The following is an 18105-nucleotide window of genomic DNA, read 5'->3' on the forward strand; positions in this document are numbered from 1 at the left end:
TACAGCGTGTTTGCGTGTTGCGGGACGGAACTCTTCTCCCCCAAATGAAGCCCCGCATACAAATAAACCGCCATTGTTGCCAGCGCGACGGGGGCGTGCTGCCGATAGGTTGAATCAAACTCCGACTTTCCAGTTATTTACATACGGCTTTAGTCCATAACTAGTACGTAGCATATGCATATCTCCGCAACAACGATTTTTATACAACACCAATTGTTGGGCTCAAAGTCAGACCCCTGTCGGAGAATGGACCCCTCCGTTAATGATATGCAAATGATGCGTTGCGTCACCAATTTCACACATTTCACACTCCATTCAAACACGGACGTGGAGCCCTCTGGAGACATTTCTGCTTCCTTGTTCACGACAAAACAAAGCAAAGTAAACGAGCAGGACATGTATTTCACAGTTCACACAACACGCAAACACGCTAGCTGTATGAACAATAAGATTACGCTTGCCTCATGCCCTCTTGGAGATGCAATGTTTTCAGCAACTGTATAATCTGGTCCTAACTTCGATACTCATTTCCGTTTGCTTGTTTTCCCTGCTATTTGCAGCAGTTCATTTGCAGTTCGTTGGTACACAAGGAAGAGCGGCGGATCTCTTTGCACGCGGCGCCTCCATTTTTAGGGAAGAATCTAGCAACACAAACTCGACAAAAAAAGTTGTATCTAATATTATCCCATAGCTTCAAGAAATAAAACACGTTATATCATGTATCTATCACTCACTTCTGTATTTAAAATGCTTCCTGTTCCGGTCTACTCCTTAGAATTTGCTATCTACTGGTATTTCATTTCATAATGTTACATATGCTGTCTTAGTTCGTTCCATTTCGTTCCATTTCGTTCCATTTCGTTCCTTTTCGTTCCATTTCGTTCCTTTTCGTTCCATTTCGTTCCTTTTCGTTCCATTTCGTTCCTTTTCGTTCCATTTCGTTCCATTTCGTTCCATTTCGCACTTTCAGGGGACCGCTGACCCCTGGCCTTTCAGTCGTTCTGTTTACCACGTCAGTACTGTAGAAACGTTGCTTTGCTTAAAATGCTATGCCAACTTGCTTATGTCGAAATCTAATCCAAGTCTCTCGAGTCGTGATGGCTGCCCATGTGTCTCTGTCCCTCGTTGCCTGGTACATGTTGTTAACCTCAAGACCTGTATCCTTCTTAAGTCTGTCAACGTGCTTGATATACAATATGTTTTCAACACCTTCATATCTCCCCGTATGTTTCCGTGCAATGCGTGGCGTAATGGTTAGAGCGTTGGTTCGATACTCTGACAAGTTCCGATGTTGTGCCCTCGGTAAAGGCACTTAACACGATATTCGTAACTTGCCGGTGGAGCCATAACGCTCACCGAGCGTCTCGGCTAATCTGACTAAAGAGTGCCAAAAACACGCACGGATTTGGTGCGCCAATGTGCCAAAATCTGTATAGTGTATTTATTCATTCTTTTAAAGTACGGACAAATGAACAATGTGCAATAAATCTGCCATCAAGAACACTAGCCTCTATACCATAGATAAGCATTGCTATGATATTTCTATCGCGAGAAATAGGTTTTTTTTTGCAACGTCAACCCATGACAAAAAAAGATATATTGCTTTTATGTAAGGAAGTTTTGTTTTTGTTGTATTTGTATGTTTGCGGAGGTTGTTTTGTTTAGTTATGGATACAGTCAGCAGCACGACAGGAAGTGAGTGGACAGAGTGTCACCACAAAGATAAGACTAGGGGGTGACAGGAAGTTCAGTTCAGAGGTGGTAGAACTAGTCGTTTCATCAGACATGGCAGATATTCCAGGTCATGCATGGGGTCAATGGGAGAGGCTACTTATTCAAGGGAGGTAGTGCTTTTGGTTTCTTTTTTTGACTGGTATCAAATTCTGTCACGAAGCTCAATGCGAACCAATCGAAGACTTCTTATTTTGTTGGAACTCGCAGCTTAATGTTATTAACTTCTTCAGAACTTGTTTTTTGCAGACTTCCTGCGTGTTGAAGTTGGTGAGAGTCGGGTCGGTGCTTCAGAACTTGTTTTTGCAGACTTCCTCCGTGTTGAAGTTGATGAGAGTCGGGTCGGTGCTTCAGAACTTGTTTTTGCAGACTTCCTCCGTGTTGAAGTTGATCAGAGTCGGGTCGGTGCTTCAGAACTTGTTTTTGCAGACTTCCTCCGTGTTGAAGTTGATGAGAGTCGGGTCGGTGCATCAGAACTTGTTTTTGCAGACTTCCTCCATGTTGAAGTTGATGAGAGTCGGGTCGGTGCATCAGAACTTGTTTTTGCAGACTTCCTCCATGTTGAAGTTGATGAGAGTCGGGTCGGTGCATCAGAACTTGTTTTTGCGGACTTCCTCCGTGTTGAAGTTGATGAGAGTCGGGTCGGTGCTTCAGAACTTGTTTTTGCAGACTTCCTCCGTGTTGAAGTTGATGAGAGTCGGGTCGGTGCTTCAGAACTTGTTTTTGCAGACTTCCTCCGTGTTGAAGTTGATCAGAGTCGGGTCGGTGCTTCAGAACTTGTTTTTGCAGACTTCCTCCGTGTTGAAGTTGATGAGAGTCGGGTCGGTGCATCAGAACTTGTTTTTGCAGACTTCCTCCATGTTGAAGTTGATGAGAGTCGGGTCGGTGCATCAGAACTTGTTTTTGCAGACTTCCTCCATGTTGAAGTTGATGAGAGTCGGGTCGGTGCATCAGAACTTGTTTTTGCGGACTTCCTCCGTGTTGAAGTTGATGAGAGTCGGGTCGGTGCTTCAGAACTTGTTCTTGCAGACTTCCTCCGTGTTGAAGTTGATGAGAGTCGGGTCGGTGCTTCAGAACTTGTTTTTGCAGACTTCCTCCGTGTTGAAGTTGATGAGAGTCGGGTCGGTGCATCAGAACTTGTTTTTGCAGACTTCCTCCGTGTTGAAGTTGATGAGAGTCGGGTCGGTGCTTCAGAACTTGTTTTTGCAGACTTCCTCCGTGTTGAAGTTGATGATAGTCGGGTCGGTGCTTCAGAACTTGTTTTTGCAGACTTCCTCCGTGTTGAAGTTGATGAGAGTCGGGTCGGTGCATCAGAACTTGTTTTTGCAGACTTCCTCCGTGTTGAAGTTGATGATAGTCGGGTCGGTGCTTCAGAACTTGTTTTTGCAGACTTCCTCCGTGTTGAAGTTGATGAGAGTCGGGTCGGTGCATCAGAACTTGATTTTGCAGACTTCCTCCGTGTAGAAGTTGGTGAGAGTCGGGTCGGTGCTTCAGAACTTGTTTTTGCAGACTTCCTCCGTGTTGAAGTTGATGATAGTCGGGTCGGTGCTTCAGAACTTGTTTTTGCAGACTTCCTCCGTGTTGAAGTTGATGATAGTCGGGTCGGTGCTTCAGAACTTGTTTTTGCAGACTTCCTCCGTGTTGAAGTTGGTGAGAGTCGGGTCGGTGCTTCAGAACTTGTTTTTGCAGACTTCCTCCGTGTTGAAGTTGATGAGAGTCGGGTCGGTGCATCAGAACTTGTTTTTGCAGACTTCCTCCATGTTGAAGTTGATGAGAGTCGGGTCGGTGCATCAGAACTTGTTTTTGCAGACTTCCTCCGTGTTGAAGTTGATGAGAGTCGGGTCGGTGCTTCAGAACTTGTTTTTGCAGACTTCCTCCGTGTTGAAGTTGATGAGAGTCGGGTCGGTGCTTCAGAACTTGTTTTTGCAGACTTCCTCCGTGTTGAAGTTGATGAGAGTAGGGTCGGTGCATCAGAACTTGTTTTTGCAGACTTCCCGCGTGTTGAAGTTGATGAGAGTCGGGTCGGTGCTTCAGAACTTGTTTTTGCAGACTTCCTCCGTGTTGAAGTTGATGAGAGTCGGGTCGGTGCTTCAGAACTTGTTTTTGCAGACTTCCTCCGTATTGAAGTTGATGAGAGTCGGGTCGGTGCTTCAGAACTTATTTTTGCAGACTTCCTCCGTGTTGAAGTTGATGGGAGTCGGGTCGGTGCTTCGGAACTTGTTTTTGCAGACTTCCTCCGTGTTGAAGTTGATGAGAGTCGGGTCGGTGCTTCAGAACTTGTTTTTGCAGACTTCCTCCGTGTTGAAGTTGATGATAGTCGGGTCGGTGCTTCAGAACTTGTTTTTGCAGACTTCCTCCGTGTTGAAGTTGATGAGAGTCGGGTCGGTGCCGTAGTACGCGTGTTTGCTCATGTCGGCTGTGTAGCGGCTGGCGGGCGGCTGGCGGCCCAGCGCCTCGGCCATGGCGCGGGTGAAGTGCGAGGCGTTCCCGCAGCACAGCCCGATGTAGCGGACCCCGATGTCGTGCGCCCGGCGGCTGAAGGCGGCGATCTGCGACCGGCTGCACAGCCACGGGTCCAGGTCCAACGGGAAGGCGACCTTACCTGTGGGGAAACACGAGTTATTAGCATGCAGTCCCAAGATTACATCCATTCTGGAGGTAAGGTGTCTGCATTTCATTTTGGCAAGTTTACGTTATCAGAATGGATGAAAATGATTTGAACCACTGGATAACGTTCTACAACCATAGACAAAATAGTCTTGAGATACAAAATTAGTTTGTAATTCATTTCATCCTTTGTATGGCGACTTGTGCATGCAGATTCTGCGATCACCATGGTAACGGTCTGTGTCTGTGATCACCATGGTAACGGTCTGTGTCTGTGATCACCATGGTAACGGTCCGTGCCTGTGATCACCATGGTAACGGTCTGTGTGATCACCATGGTAACGGACTGGTTTGCCTGCGATCACCATGGTGGTGGGTTGTGTTGCCTGTGATCACCATGGTAACGGCTGATCTTGTCTGTGGTCACTATGGTAACGAGAGGTGCGTGCAGATGACAGAGCTGTTCTCACCGTCCGGGTCCCTGAGCGTCATGAAGTGCGGGCTGCCCGGGTGTGTGCGGTACGGGACGGGGGCGGCCACCAGGGGCACCTGCGGGTGGACAACGCAGAAGAACAGAAAGGTGTTTCTGACATCGTTAACAAGTACAAGTACATGCGTGGGATAAAATCAAAATAAGCTCAACCTGAAATACATATACCTGGCCAACGTTTAGGTAACTCCCCAGTTACCTTCCTCAGATCAGGTTGTGTAAAGGAGCCTCTTTTCCCAATAGCCACTAGTCTGTTGCCGGCACATACAATGTACATGTGTACACGTCAGTCTTCAAGTGTGCTTGTTTTCCTTAGGTTCTCAGACTCGGGTCTCACCATTACAAGGCCTATTATTGAATTAACTTGTGTTGTGCGTGCCACTAACCTTGATCTTGTCCTTTATTTCCTCGAGCAGGGGCAGCATGGTGTCCGGGCCTCGGCCGCAGTTCAGCCCGACGGCGGCTGCCCCGGCCTCCGCTAGCCGCACCAGCGCATCCCCTAGCGGAACGCCGTCGAACAGCAGGTCCCCGCGGTGCTTACTGATGCTGACTACAGCCGGCAGACCTGTGGATGGACAGACAGGAGACAATCAACAAACAACTCTCTCGGAAGTTTCGGTCTTCATCAGGTCCGAAAGACCAATTATTTAGGGCACGTGACCTTGTTGACAGGCAGCAAGTTCGAACAAAAACTGAGTCTGGCAGGTGTAAATCATACCAACACTTCGTCCTAGTCTTCATGGCCAACAACGATGTGGTTAAATGCAGTTTTCACGGCTTAAGCCCCCTTTCACTGGACCCGCGGCGTCGCTGCTTCCTAGACTGGATTTGTGTTACCCTTGACTTTACAATGGGAATATCATTCAAAACGTACAGATATGACTAAAAAGACAACAATACACACAAAGCTTAAAAAGATTCGATTTTGGTCGATGAAATTCGTTGAGTGCTTTGTCAATTCAATCGGCCACAGTGACGCCGCCAGTGTGCCGCAGGTCCAGCGAGAGAGAGGCTTTAGTCTAACGATGACAGTTTGGACACTTTGGTCATCTGACACCGCAAATATTAGTCTACATAGATAGACTTCATCGTAAGCATCTAAATCTCGTGTCCAACGTCAGAATAGCCGGGGATTTTGGAAACCGTGTGTTCTCCCGCACCTTTGCCGTACTGTTTGACGCAGTCCAGAGCGAGCTGGGCCTCGGCGTAGGCGAAAAAGGTCTCGGCGTAGATGAAGTCTGCCCCGCCCTCCACCGCCCACTCGATCTGTTCCTGTAGTGGGGGTTCAGAGATGAGGCTTTCAGACTCACAACTAATCAAGACACATGTATCCCCCAAAAGAGCCCATAACTCGAGAAAAGTGCCCTTACATGTAGCCCGAGAAAACACGCCTACGACTATAAACGAACAAACAAACGAACTAGCTAGTGGAGTTAGATACGTTGATGGCATCATTTACGATCACTCGAACAAAACTATAAAGTGCGTAGACGTGCTTTGGATGCTTGAAATGATTTTGGCGACGCCTCGGGGTCGGAGACATTGAAAAAAAGTTCAGCATGAATCAGGTTTTAAGGTGGGGGACAGGCATGCCTGCAGCACTTCTGGGGTGTCTTGAAATACTACTTAACGTTATGTATGGCTCTCTTAATTTTTTTTCTCCAAATGCCTTTGCACAAGACGATAATTTAGGCAAAATTTTATGACGTCATGATAACGTAATAGGATATTACAGGGCCACGCCTCTTTTTAACGAAATTGATTCCCCCTCCCTAACGATCCGATGTACAATGGTATAATTTTAAAGAAGGATACATACTAGTGAATTCTTGGATCGCCTTGTCAAAGAACTGTACATGTCATGTAATATTAGAGATTCTTTTTACACAACCGGTAATTCTCACCTGCTGACGTTTCGGTGTCTGTCAGAGCTTCTGACTGGGGTACTGCTTCTGTAAAAAGAATCTCTAATATTCAATGTTCTACCAACCTGATGAAATTATTTTCGGATGTACATGTCATGTGTTGGTATGTGGCATTTGAAACCAACTGACCTTGAACATGGCTCGTGCCGCCGCCTCCCAGCTGGGGTCGGTCGCGTCGTAGATGTTTGTACCGCAGATGTTTCCCGCCATGAGCGTGCCGGTGTCGTCCGCCACCTTCCTGGCCAGGCGCAGCGCCGTCCGGTTCATCCGCTCCAGGTCGGCCTCCCGCCCGATCAGACGCAGCTTCTCGCGGTGCGCGTAGAACTGTAAGAAGACCAGATTCGCACTGAAGCCTTCACGAGCCTCGACTATTCATAAGCAAAAACCTTGAACCTTGACCAAAAAAAGGCATACAAAAACCCTAACCGGCAATATCCAGCTCCAAAATGACAACATTTCCCTCTAAAATGCTTATCTTTACAGTTGATTCTAGCACGACCGGACCCTCTGCGCCTGCGTATAACACTGACCCTATGTTAGTTGAACACCCCCCGCACATGTACCTACTTAAAAGCGAAGCCGCGTTCTTACACGACAGAGAAGTTTTACCAAATTTTCGGCTACCTGTACTGATGTCTTCATCAGGCTCGAATGACCAATCGCTTCGGGCACGTGACCTCACCGACACGTGACGTCATCAAGAGTCAAGAGTGCCAGAAGGTAGATGCTATGACAGACTGTTTTTTTAAGATGAATTTTTTTAAGTGCAGTTTTCAATAATACTGTATAAATTGTTCAAATTTGCAGTACTTACCGTGAATGCCAGCACCACATCGCTACCGGCGTGCACGAACTCCCTATGCAGACCCTCCACCAGTTCCGGGTGCTCGATGACGACTTCCGGTACGTACGTCCCGGCCTGCAGGTAGCCGCGTCGCTCGAACTCGAACAGATATCCCTCCGCGCAGATCACCGTCTCCCCATCTCTGAACCGCTCTAACAAACCTGTAGGCAACAAGGACTTGATAATCGTAGTAATGCACTGTGTTCTGCTGCTGCAGTGGTCCGAACATCCTGCAGCCGCAATCAGGCTTTCTTAAATCCTCTCCACTTTGTCCGATTCATCGCAAGCTCCCGTAGGCTTCTTTCTGACCGCAATGTTCCTTGTCCTCTTTCTTTCAGGTCTGCCCACTTGATAATAGGTCGCGCCAAAATCAAGAAAAAACAGGAAATCGAGAATCGCACACCTCCGTGAAAATATGTTATTTTGTGAATCTCTTATTTTATCCATTATTATGAATTTATCGCTTATTCTGTCTGATGCATTTTTTTTCCAAATGGCTCACATAAGGCACCGAACAGACATGCGTATAACAGGACGTGGTAGAAAAACACACTATTCAAAATCACAAATAAACACAGATGGATTCACTATACCAGAGAAACGCATTTGGTCCATTCAAGTTAAACTGTACGTGTACTTTGTACTTTGCATAGTTACGGTACGGTCGCATATAAAAGTTTTTAACATTCCAGCTAGCCTCAAATCGGGGTTTAGCAACCTAACCTTGACTTGTAGAACATCAAACCTTGCCCTGAGTCGGGCACTGGCGGTACTCGGTGAATGTTCTACATACAAACCGTACCTCTTGCACTTATTATAATTTTGTTTTTGTTGTTGTTGAATCCGCACAACATGTAAGTTTTATAAGACACACAGTCTTATGTCTCTTTAACGATATAAAATCTAGAGTGAAACAAACCCAATCTTAATGTAGGGTGAACTTGATTAACACCTATCCGTGCAAAGAATGTAAGATAAGCTTGCTCACCTTTTGACCTTGACGCCATGTTTGCACGTCGCCACTCTCAGCGCGTCGCTCACAAGTGTGTTTACAAGTATGCAGCGCGTCGGGTCTGCAGATCTGGCCTGAACTGCCTAGAACCAGTTCGGATCGCGTGTTGAAGTAAACTTTACCGGATTGATAAAGAGACAGAGTTCGTCTCGGAAGCTCCCCAAACTCTTTTTTGTGTGTAAGGTTTAGATATTTGTCAAAGAAATTAATGTAAAGTAAACTACATTAATTGTCCCTTATGGCAAACAATGGTGACACTGACACGGGAACAACGAACCCATAGCATGCCCAGGGCAAAAGATACAAAAAACGGAAGTTCTGCTGCAGTAACAAGGTCAGCCGACAGAGGGCCCAATATTTAGAATGACCTCCGTGTTTACAACACCTACCCACGAACCAAATACCGTCACCATCCATCCAGAGGTTCTTAAGTCACTGCTGTGGAAACACATGCAGCCAAACAAAGAAACAAACAAACAAACAAACAAGGGAGAAAAAACACCCCTCCGTCAAAATGTTCACATCCAAAAGTACCGTCCAAACAAACTGCACCTCGAAGGTCACTGGGAGTTCTGGTAAGTGTGAAATCGGTGGACATGATATCCTTCCAGAAAGCCCCAATTACCAATTAGACACCAGTTGAAAGCAGTTCGAGCCGGTTTTTCCACATCGAGTCTCCCTAGTCACTGCCACAAACAGTTCGAGCCGACCGGTAACTACAAACTGTACCATAACCATGTCTAAAGCCAGACCCAAGGGTAAGTGGAGTGCATTCTCACATCCGCGACAGCCGGGGTAAGGTTGTTATGTGTTACCTGGGGCATATATCTAAGCCCCTTCTCACTGGACCCGCCACAAAGGCTTTGACTTGACTTGACTGAAACGCTGGCGACCTCGCTGCGTCCTAGATCGAATTTGAGTTAGCCTTGACTTTACAATGGGAATACAATGCAAAACGTACAAGTATGACTAAAAAGACAAAAAATCACATAAAGCGTAAAAAGATTAGTTTTATCGAAGAAATTCGATTAGCGTTGTGTCGCAGCGAGGTCGCCAACGTGTCGCGGGTCCAGTGACAGGGCCTGGGGGCTCAACGTGACGCACAGCATTATCGGACTCTCTCGCCTGATTGGTGCTGTGCGCACGCAAGCGCGAAGCTGCAGGTGTCATGGCGCCCTTTTTAAGGTCGCATACCACAGTATTTCGCCTAGAGGGATTTACATGGTAAAGTACCCCAAAGTGAGAAGCTTCGAGGCTTCAAAATTTGAAGTAGGGTGCACAACCAAGGTGCAAGATTTTGATATGGTTGACTTCAGGATTTAATCTACAAAATATGTGAAAATGGGTTTCAATTTGCCGGCTCGTTCTCTTTTTAAAAGCCACTTTGGTATGACCCCAGCGGAGGTCATCATACTGCAGCCGACGCAGAGTAGTCGGGTGGTAACAATATTCAGACGCGAATCCAAGTCGACCGAACAAACATCGTAATCCAACTCATACACAATCAAAACCGACGTATTTCTCCACAGTTTCCTCCTCGCTAACGTGCACAGAAGAAAAACGACGGCCTCAAACAATGTCACGCACTAGTATATACCCGAACTACTATTGGGGACGGGGTCGCGAAGAAATACTGTGATAAGCGATCGCTGAGCGACCGTATAGCGACCAAAACTGGATTTGTGTTACACTTCAATTCATAATCAGAATGTAACCCAAGATGTAATAAAATTACACGTACGGAACGAAAAAAAGGTTCGTTCTCATTGAAATTCGACCTGTCAAATGTATGGTAGCTACGCAGTCACAGCCTCCAGGGTGTTAGTAACACGGCGAGGCATTATTCTATGGCAAGTTTGGCAACATGCTGCATTGTCACTTAGTTTTATTACTTGTACTTGACATGGCTGTAGCGGCATCGTGTGCTCAACTCCGTTGTATGGAATGAGAAGTCATTTCGTGTCGTTATTAACAAAGATAAAAAGTTGTAAAGATGTTAAGAATCATGCTACTTTTTTGCTAGTCTTGCACGTGCTTCTTCTATGGCTTGTTCTGCCATAAACTTGAACATTTTGAGGGGGTCGGACGGTCTCTCGGTTCAGTTCACAACGTGAGTTGATATTAGAGGGATGTTTTACATCAGGAAACATTCACCTGTTCACAAACACGCTTCGAGTTTGACTGAAACATTGCTTCTCTCGGCTCGTCATTGTGACTTGAACCAAGGACATTATATAATGTCCTTGCTTGAACACAATGGCAGCTAGTTGTTTTTACCAAGTTCATTCACCCTGTAATGCTACCGAATTTACATAACATGTCCTTGGTTTGCGGCCACACCCCCAAATGTCACCTGTCAGCGCCTGTAGATAGAGGGGTGGCAGAGGGTTATTCCATTCAAGCAGCAGGTGGGGCAGGTTCTCTATTCTAAAAATGGGGGAAAAGGTCTAACTTCAAGGAAGGTGTAGCCCGCGTAGAGACTGCGAATCGTCTCCAAGCAGATATTGGGACGGGAAATAGTGACTTTTTGAAGGCACTGTGTTTTTTCTCTGAGACGCAAAGTCGAAATGGTTCTGTGTCAGAAAACTTTAAGCGGGTATAGCTCACTACAGAATGTTATTATAGAAAACAGAAACAAACAGGCAGCCAGAAAACGTGACGACTTCCCACCCTAACATCTGCTTGGAGATGCCACCTGTTTGCCTTTATTTCCCAGGGTTGCTTGCGCGTCTGCAGGCCGGTGAGACGGTGATCTGCGCGGAGGGATATCTGTTCGAGTTCGAGCGACGCGGCTACCTCAAGGCCGGTGGGTTCGTACCGGAAGTCGTCATCGAGCACCCGGAACTGGTGGAGGGTCTGCATAGGGAGTTCGTGCACGCCGGTAGCGATGTGGTGCTGGCATTCACGGTAAGTTGGACAGGTCCTTACATTTAGGATCAAAGGATTATGGGTAATGCAGGCTGTTTTTGTTGTCATGGCAATGACTTATTTGCCCTCTGCATTACCCAGAGTTCTCCGTTTTTCCCAGCATGCGAAGAGATCCGCTAATATAGCTTCTAAAGGATGAAGGCTATGACAGAGTTTTTTTGCGACGCCGCAGGAGCGGAGGCGTTATTTACAGTGCTACGATCGATCGGAAAATATTCAGAAAATTACACGAATGCATCCCCTGCAGAATTGATCTTGTTTTGCCTCAATAACTCAAGGAGCTGTGGATGAATCTGATGATATTTTGTATGAGGGTGGGTGTCAGAACGAAGGACAAGCTCGGTTATTGTCGGTGCCATGAAATGGCCCCCATTCATCGTTAGTGTGTTTGTGATGATTGTGGTTGTGACGTTGCTGCAGTACTACGCGCACCGCGAGAAGATGCGCATCATCGGGCGGGAGGCCGACCTGGAGCGGATCAACCGGACGGCGCTGCGCCTGGCCAGGAAGGTGGCAGACGACACCGGCACGCTCATGGCGGGAAACATCTGCAAACTCAACATCTACGACCCCGTCAAACCCGGCTGGGAGGAACGGGCGCACGCCATGTTTAAGGTACAGTAAACCTCTCAGCCTCGGGTATTCGAACAGCATCTTCAAAACTGACGGGGGGCGTTACAAAGTTCAAGGGCTCCTGCCATGTTCAATGTACTGTAGAACCCTTCTTTGTCAGGCAGTCGAACAGCATTTTAAAACTGACGGGGGGAGTTACAAACTTCCAAGGCGCACGCCATGTTTTAGGTACAGTAGAACCCTTCTTTGTCAGGTAGTCGAACAGCATATTGAAACTGACGGGGGGCGTTACAAACTTCCCGGGCGCACGCCCTGTTTAAGGTACTACAGAACCATTCTTTGTCAGGTAGTCGAACAGCATTTCAAGGACTGACGGGGGGCGTTATAGACTTCACGGTAGTTGTTTTTCTTCCCCAAAGCCGGGCAAAGGTGATGATTTAGATGAAATACAATTAAACAAGACATACAAGGAACTTTAAAGCGCAGGTATCAGATGTGTGACCTGCTCGATGTGTCGTTTTTTTTTCCACCCCACAGGAGCAGTTGGAGTGGATTATGGAGGAGGGCGGCTGTGACTTTATCGTCGCCGAGACCTTCTTTGCCTACGCAGAGGCTAAGCTGGCTCTGGAGTGCGTCAGGAAATACGCCAAAGGTACGTGCATTCCGTCCATGTACAAAAGTAGTTGGTGTGAACCTTAAAACCCGAAGCTCGTGTGGCTTGTAGTCTTTACATGCATAACACTGACGCTACTTTCCAAGAACGCGTGTACTGCTGTTCTGCCTGTAGCTCATGAAATATAGAATAACACTGGGAAACTTGAGCATAGACTAGACAGATCTTGAAATAGATGGATTCACAGTAAAGCCTTAAAACACAGAGCCCAAAACAATTTGATAGACAGGTGCTCAAGTGAAACATTGACACCCGTGTTGGTCAGCTCAAAGTTAAGACAACCTGTACCCTATACTGGCCAGTAAAACTAGGGCTGAGACCTCATCATTGTGTACATGAACAGCCTGCGAAATTCCAGCTATAGATTACGAAGCCCAAAATAGATAAGATGGATGCTGAACGGATACAGAAAGGAAACAATGACCCTCCCTCTTCTCCAGGAGTACCCGTGGTGATCAGTTTTAACCTGCAGCGCGGGTCGGATCTGATAGACGGCGTGCTGATCCAGGAGGCGCTGCGGCGCGTGGCGGAGGCCGGCGCGGACGTGGTCGGGCTGAACTGCGGCCGCGGCCCCGCCACCACCCTGCCTGTCCTCGAGGAGGCGGTCAAGAACGGCATCAAGGTGACTCTACTATTTTGTATGGTAATCTTAACAATCATGAGGTTCTAGAAAAGACGAACCGTGAATCTGCGCAATTCAAGAGAGAATTCCAAGTCTGAGAGACTGCCAAGCTGATTTGACAATAAAGTTTAAAGTTCAAGCCTGGTTCCCAGACTTCAGAGGGCCTACACACCGGTGTTCTCGGCTATCTCAGCGACCTCGCCGACACTAGCCTCCCCTGAAGCCTGGAAACCAGTTTAACAGATGGACAAGTGATAGATGTATTCTGAAGAAAGAAAGAAGACGTCTAGCTTTTGTTCTTAAAAAAATGGAAATTCAATGAGCTTGGAATCTTGAAAAGCTCTCGTTCCCAAGTTAACGCGTCACTTCGCTCTCGTTCCCCAGTTAACGCGTCACTTCACTTTCGTCCCAAAGTTTACGCGTCACTTTGCTCTCGTTCCCTTGTTAACGCGTCACTTCCCCCTCGTTCCCTAACGCGTCACTTCCCTCTCGTTCCCTGCAGACGCCACTCGCCTTCGTGCCCGTCCCGTACCGTACGGACGACAAGAATCCCAACTTCATAACGATGACGGACGTGGACGACAAAGGTAACTTTTCCGGCTGATGCTTTGTGATCCTAGATACCGTTCGCCGTACTGTGACCTTCATCCGACTCGAATGACCAATCGCTTTCGATCGATGTGTGACGTCACTGTTCCTGAGGTCACGTGCCCGAAGCATTTGGTCATTCCAACTCAATGAAGGCTGCAGAACGGAATTATTTTGTGTTGTGTTGAAACGCAGTGAACCCTCTTTACCACGTTAATCATCCATTTAGCTGAGCTTTCATGCATATTCTTGTCCGTTTTGAACTTGCATTTTCCATACGCCCCCTGCTGGTGAGCTGGCCTTCCCGTTGGACCTGGACCCGTGGCTGTGCAGCCGGTCGCAGATCGCCGCCTTCAGCCGCCGGGCGCACGACATCGGGGTCCGCTACATCGGGCTGTGCTGCGGGAACGCCTCGCACTTCACCCGCGCCATGGACGAGGCGCTGGGCCGCCATCCGCCCGCCAGCCGCTACACAGCCGACATGAGCAAACACGCGTACTACGGCACCGACCCGACTCTCACCAACTTCAACACGGAGGAAGTCTGCAAGAACAAGTTCTGAAGCACCGACCCGACTCTCAACAACTTCAACACGGAGGAAGTCTGCAAAAACAAGTTCTGATGCACCGACCCGACTCTCATCAACTTCAACACGGAGGAAGTCTGCAAAAACAAGTTCTGAAGCACCGACCCGACTCTCGTCAATTTCAACACGGAGGAAGTCTGCAAAAACAAGTTCTGAAGCACCGACCCGACTCTCATCAACTTCAACACGGAGGAAGTCTGCAAAAACAAGTTCTGATGCACCGACCCGACTCTCATCAACTTCAACACGGAGGAAGTCTGCAAAAACAAGTTCTGAAGCACCGACCCGACTCTCATCAACTTCAACACGCAGGAAGTCTGCAAAAACAAGTTCTGAAGCACCGACCCGACTCTCAGCAACTTCAACACGGAGGAAGTCTGCAAAAACAAGTTCTGATGCACCGACCCGACTCTCATCAACTTCAACACGGAGGAAGTCTGCAAAAACAAGTTCTGAAGCACCGACCCAACTCTCATCAACTTCAACACGGAGGAAGTCTGCAGAAACAAGTTCTGATGCACCGACCCGACTATCATCAACTTCAACACGGAGGAAGTCTGCAAAAACAAGTTCTGAAGCACCGACCCAACTCTCATCAACTTCAACACGGAGGAAGTCTGCAGAAACAAGTTCTGAAGCACCGACCCAACTCTCATCAACTTCAACACGGAGGAAGTCTGCAGAAACAAGTTCTGAAGCACCGACCCGACTCTCATCAACTTCAACACGGAGGAAGTCTACAAAAACAAGTTCTGAAGCACCGACCCGACTCTAATCAACTTCAACACGGAGGAAGTCTGCAAGAACAAGTTCTGAAGCACCGACCCGACTCTCATCAACTTCAACACGCAGGAAGTCTGCAGAAACAAGTTCTGAAGCACCGACCCAACTCTCATCAACTTCAACACGGAGGAAGTCTACAAAAACAAGTTCTGAAGCACCGACCCAACTCTCATCAACTTCAACACGGAGGAAGTCTGCAGAAACAAGTTCTGAAGCACCGACCCAACTCTCATCAACTTCAACACGGAGGAAGTCTGCAGAAACAAGTTCTGAAGCACCGACCCGACTCTCATCAACTTCAACACGGAGGAAGTCTACAAAAACAAGTTCTGAAGCACCGACCCGACTCTAATCAACTTCAACACGGAGGAAGTCTGCAAGAACAAGTTCTGAAGCACCGACCCGACTCTCATCAACTTCAACACGCAGGAAGTCTGCAGAAACAAGTTCTGAAGCACCGACCCAACTCTCATCAACTTCAACACGGAGGAAGTCTGCAAAAACAAGTTCTGAAGCACCGACCCGACTATCATCAACTTCAACACGGAGGAAGTCTGCAAAAACAAGTTCTGATGCACCGACCCGACTATCATCAACTACAACACGGAGGAAGTCTGCAGAAACAAGTTCTGAAGCACCGACCCGACTCTCATCAACTTCAACACGGAGGAAGTCTGCAAAAACAAGTTCTGATGCACCGACCCGACTCTCATCAACTTCAACACGGAGGAAGTCTGCAAAAACAAGTTCTGAAGCACCGACCCGACTCTCATCAACTTCAACACGGAGGAAGTCTGCAAAAACAAGTTCTGATGCACCGACCCGACTCTCATCAACTTCAACACGGAGGAAGTCTGCAAAAACAAGTTCTGAAGCACCGAACCGACTCTCATCAACGTCAACACGGAGGAAGTCTGCAAAAACAAGTTCTGAAGCACCGACCCGACTATCATCAACTTCAACACGGAGGAAGTCTGCAAAAACAAGTTCTGATGCACCGACCCGACTCTCGTCAACTTCAACATGGAGGAAGTCTGCAAAAACAAGTTCTGAAGCACCGACCCGACTCTCATCAACTTCAACACGGAGGAAGTCTGCAAAAACAAGTTCTGAAGCACCGACCCGACTCTCACCAACCTCAACACGGAGGAAGTCTGCAAAAACAAGTTCTGATGCACCGACCCGACTCTCATCAACTTCAACACGGAGGAAGGGTGGTTAACAATGGTAACTGGTCTTTATATGGAGATTTAATCACCAGTAAAATGCGGTCAGTATGGGAAAATAATGACCCGTAAATGGAGCCTTCTGATTGGTCGATGACATCTACCTATATGATTATTGCACATAATGACAGTGGATATTCAAAATAATACATTAAAATACGTGATAACAAATGATACAGTGTTTGTCATGTGATACAAAAAACAGGAGTTCTGCTGCAGTACCATAGAAAGCTGCTAGGGCCCCATAATCGAATTTCACATTCGTTTTGCCGACACCACATACCAAATATTTTAAAGATCCATCCTCAGCTTATTGCGCCATGCTGTTCACACATACACAGACAAACACGGGCGGACGTATTTCTACCGTGTATCTGCTTGGAGATTACCCTTTAGCTGACCCCTGGCTGGCGAGCTGGCATGCCCCGGTGTGCGATGGTCTAAACCTTATAGTCAGGTCTGGGTTGACATCTTGAAAAGGTGATAGTGACCTGTTATGTCAACCCCTCCACAAATGTGGTAAATCTGAATAGAAATACATTAACACATGGCCGAATGCCAGAATTGGTGTATAGCCTTATATTGTGTAACGTTGCTGCGGTGTAACTTTACTCCCGGGTGTACTGTGTATTCCCAAATTTGTCTAATATCGTTCAAAGTCACAAACCTAGCCTCCATAACAGGCTCTAACCGGCCTTTTTTGGGGGCTAAATAATACATTTTTTGCAGTCAGCCCGTAACCATCAGCCACCCTGAAAAAGATAGTTACGGGGTGGCTGATGGTTACGGGCTGGCTGTAAAAAGTGTATTATTTAGCCCCCCAAAAAGGCCTGTTAGAGCCTGCTATGGAGGCTAACAAACCACTGTCTGATCGTCTGAGAATACCCTGGGAACCAGGCTGTTTATCGGGACTTTTAGCCGGTTCCTTAGGCGGTTCCTCCTAGCCGGTTCCTTCGGCGGCCCAGAGCCCCAAGCCCGCCGATACCGTAATTAGCGCACCGGGGGAGTTCTAGCCAAGATTTGGCCGGCCCTTAGGTAGAGGGGTGCGGTCCACTCCCCGGGCTACAACTCCCCGGACCGTTGATTAAGATCGGGCGGGCTGACTGTCTCGGGCCGCCGAAGGGAATCGCTAGCAGCCCGGTCCTAGTCTGACTCCCAGGGTAGTCTGAGAATTGAGGGTGGCCTACAGCGTCTTATGAAATACCTGACTTGGAATATGTTATTCTCAACTACTGCAAAATGCTACTCTGTGTCCCAAGAAAATCTGTAAACGCCGCAATAAGAGGAGAACTGGGAATGTTTCCATTATATATTGACACACAAACACAACTTATTAAATACTGGCTTAGACTACATAGCTTACCCAATGATAGAATTGTTAGGAAAGCGTATGATACAGCAGTAGAACAAGAGCTAGACTGGATTGTTCATGTTCAAGATATTTTGTGTAGACATGGTTTCCAAACTGTTTGGCTAAACCCTGCGGTTGATGCTTAACATTTTGGTAACATATTCAA

The 18105-nt window shown here is 47.4% G+C and overlaps 2 protein-coding genes across 2 annotated transcripts; one reads left to right on the forward strand and one right to left on the reverse strand.

The window, feature by feature from the left end:
- Positions 1-2042: 2042 nt before the first annotated feature.
- On the reverse strand, positions 2043-8768 carry LOC136436079 (betaine--homocysteine S-methyltransferase 1-like). Its single transcript, XM_066429791.1, has 7 exons — positions 8586-8768; positions 7568-7758; positions 6883-7077; positions 5989-6100; positions 5215-5393; positions 4809-4887; positions 2043-4333 (listed from the first exon to the last, which is right to left on the reverse strand). Exons 1-7 carry the CDS (start codon positions 8602-8604, stop codon positions 4062-4064), a joined length of 1047 nt encoding a protein of 348 aa, XP_066285888.1. The 5' UTR covers positions 8605-8768; the 3' UTR covers positions 2043-4061.
- Positions 8769-9040: 272 nt separating this feature from the next.
- Positions 9041-14894, forward strand: LOC136437143 (betaine--homocysteine S-methyltransferase 1-like). Its single transcript, XM_066431622.1, has 8 exons — positions 9041-9367; positions 11326-11516; positions 11958-12152; positions 12648-12789; positions 13224-13405; positions 13908-13992; positions 14189-14205; positions 14289-14894. Exons 1-8 carry the CDS (start codon positions 9346-9348, stop codon positions 14553-14555), a joined length of 1101 nt encoding a protein of 366 aa, XP_066287719.1. The 5' UTR covers positions 9041-9345; the 3' UTR covers positions 14556-14894.
- Positions 14895-18105: the final 3211 nt, after the last annotated feature.

The sequence above is a fragment of the Branchiostoma lanceolatum genome, chromosome 6 (assembly GCF_035083965.1).
Source record: "Branchiostoma lanceolatum isolate klBraLanc5 chromosome 6, klBraLanc5.hap2, whole genome shotgun sequence".
In the NCBI taxonomy this organism is placed as follows: domain Eukaryota; kingdom Metazoa; phylum Chordata; class Leptocardii; order Amphioxiformes; family Branchiostomatidae; genus Branchiostoma; species Branchiostoma lanceolatum.

Excerpts from the sequence above, each read along its gene's own strand:
- LOC136436079 (XM_066429791.1), bottom strand. Across the intron at positions 7,078-7,567 it reads ATGTGGTGCTGGCATTCACG|TTCTACGCGCACCGCGAGAA; the intron begins GTAAGTACTGCA and ends GTCTTCTTACAG. Across the intron at positions 5,394-5,988 it reads CGTCAAACAGTACGGCAAAG|GTCTGCCGGCTGTAGTCAGC; the intron begins GTGCGGGAGAAC and ends GTCCATCCACAG.
- LOC136437143 (XM_066431622.1), top strand. The coding sequence starts at position 9,346 with ATGTCTAAAGCCAGACCCAAGG. Across the intron at positions 9,368-11,325 it reads GTCTAAAGCCAGACCCAAGG|GGTTGCTTGCGCGTCTGCAG; the intron begins GTAAGTGGAGTG and ends TTTATTTCCCAG. Across the intron at positions 12,790-13,223 it reads CATTCCGTCCATGTACAAAA|GAGTACCCGTGGTGATCAGT; the intron begins GTAGTTGGTGTG and ends CCTCTTCTCCAG.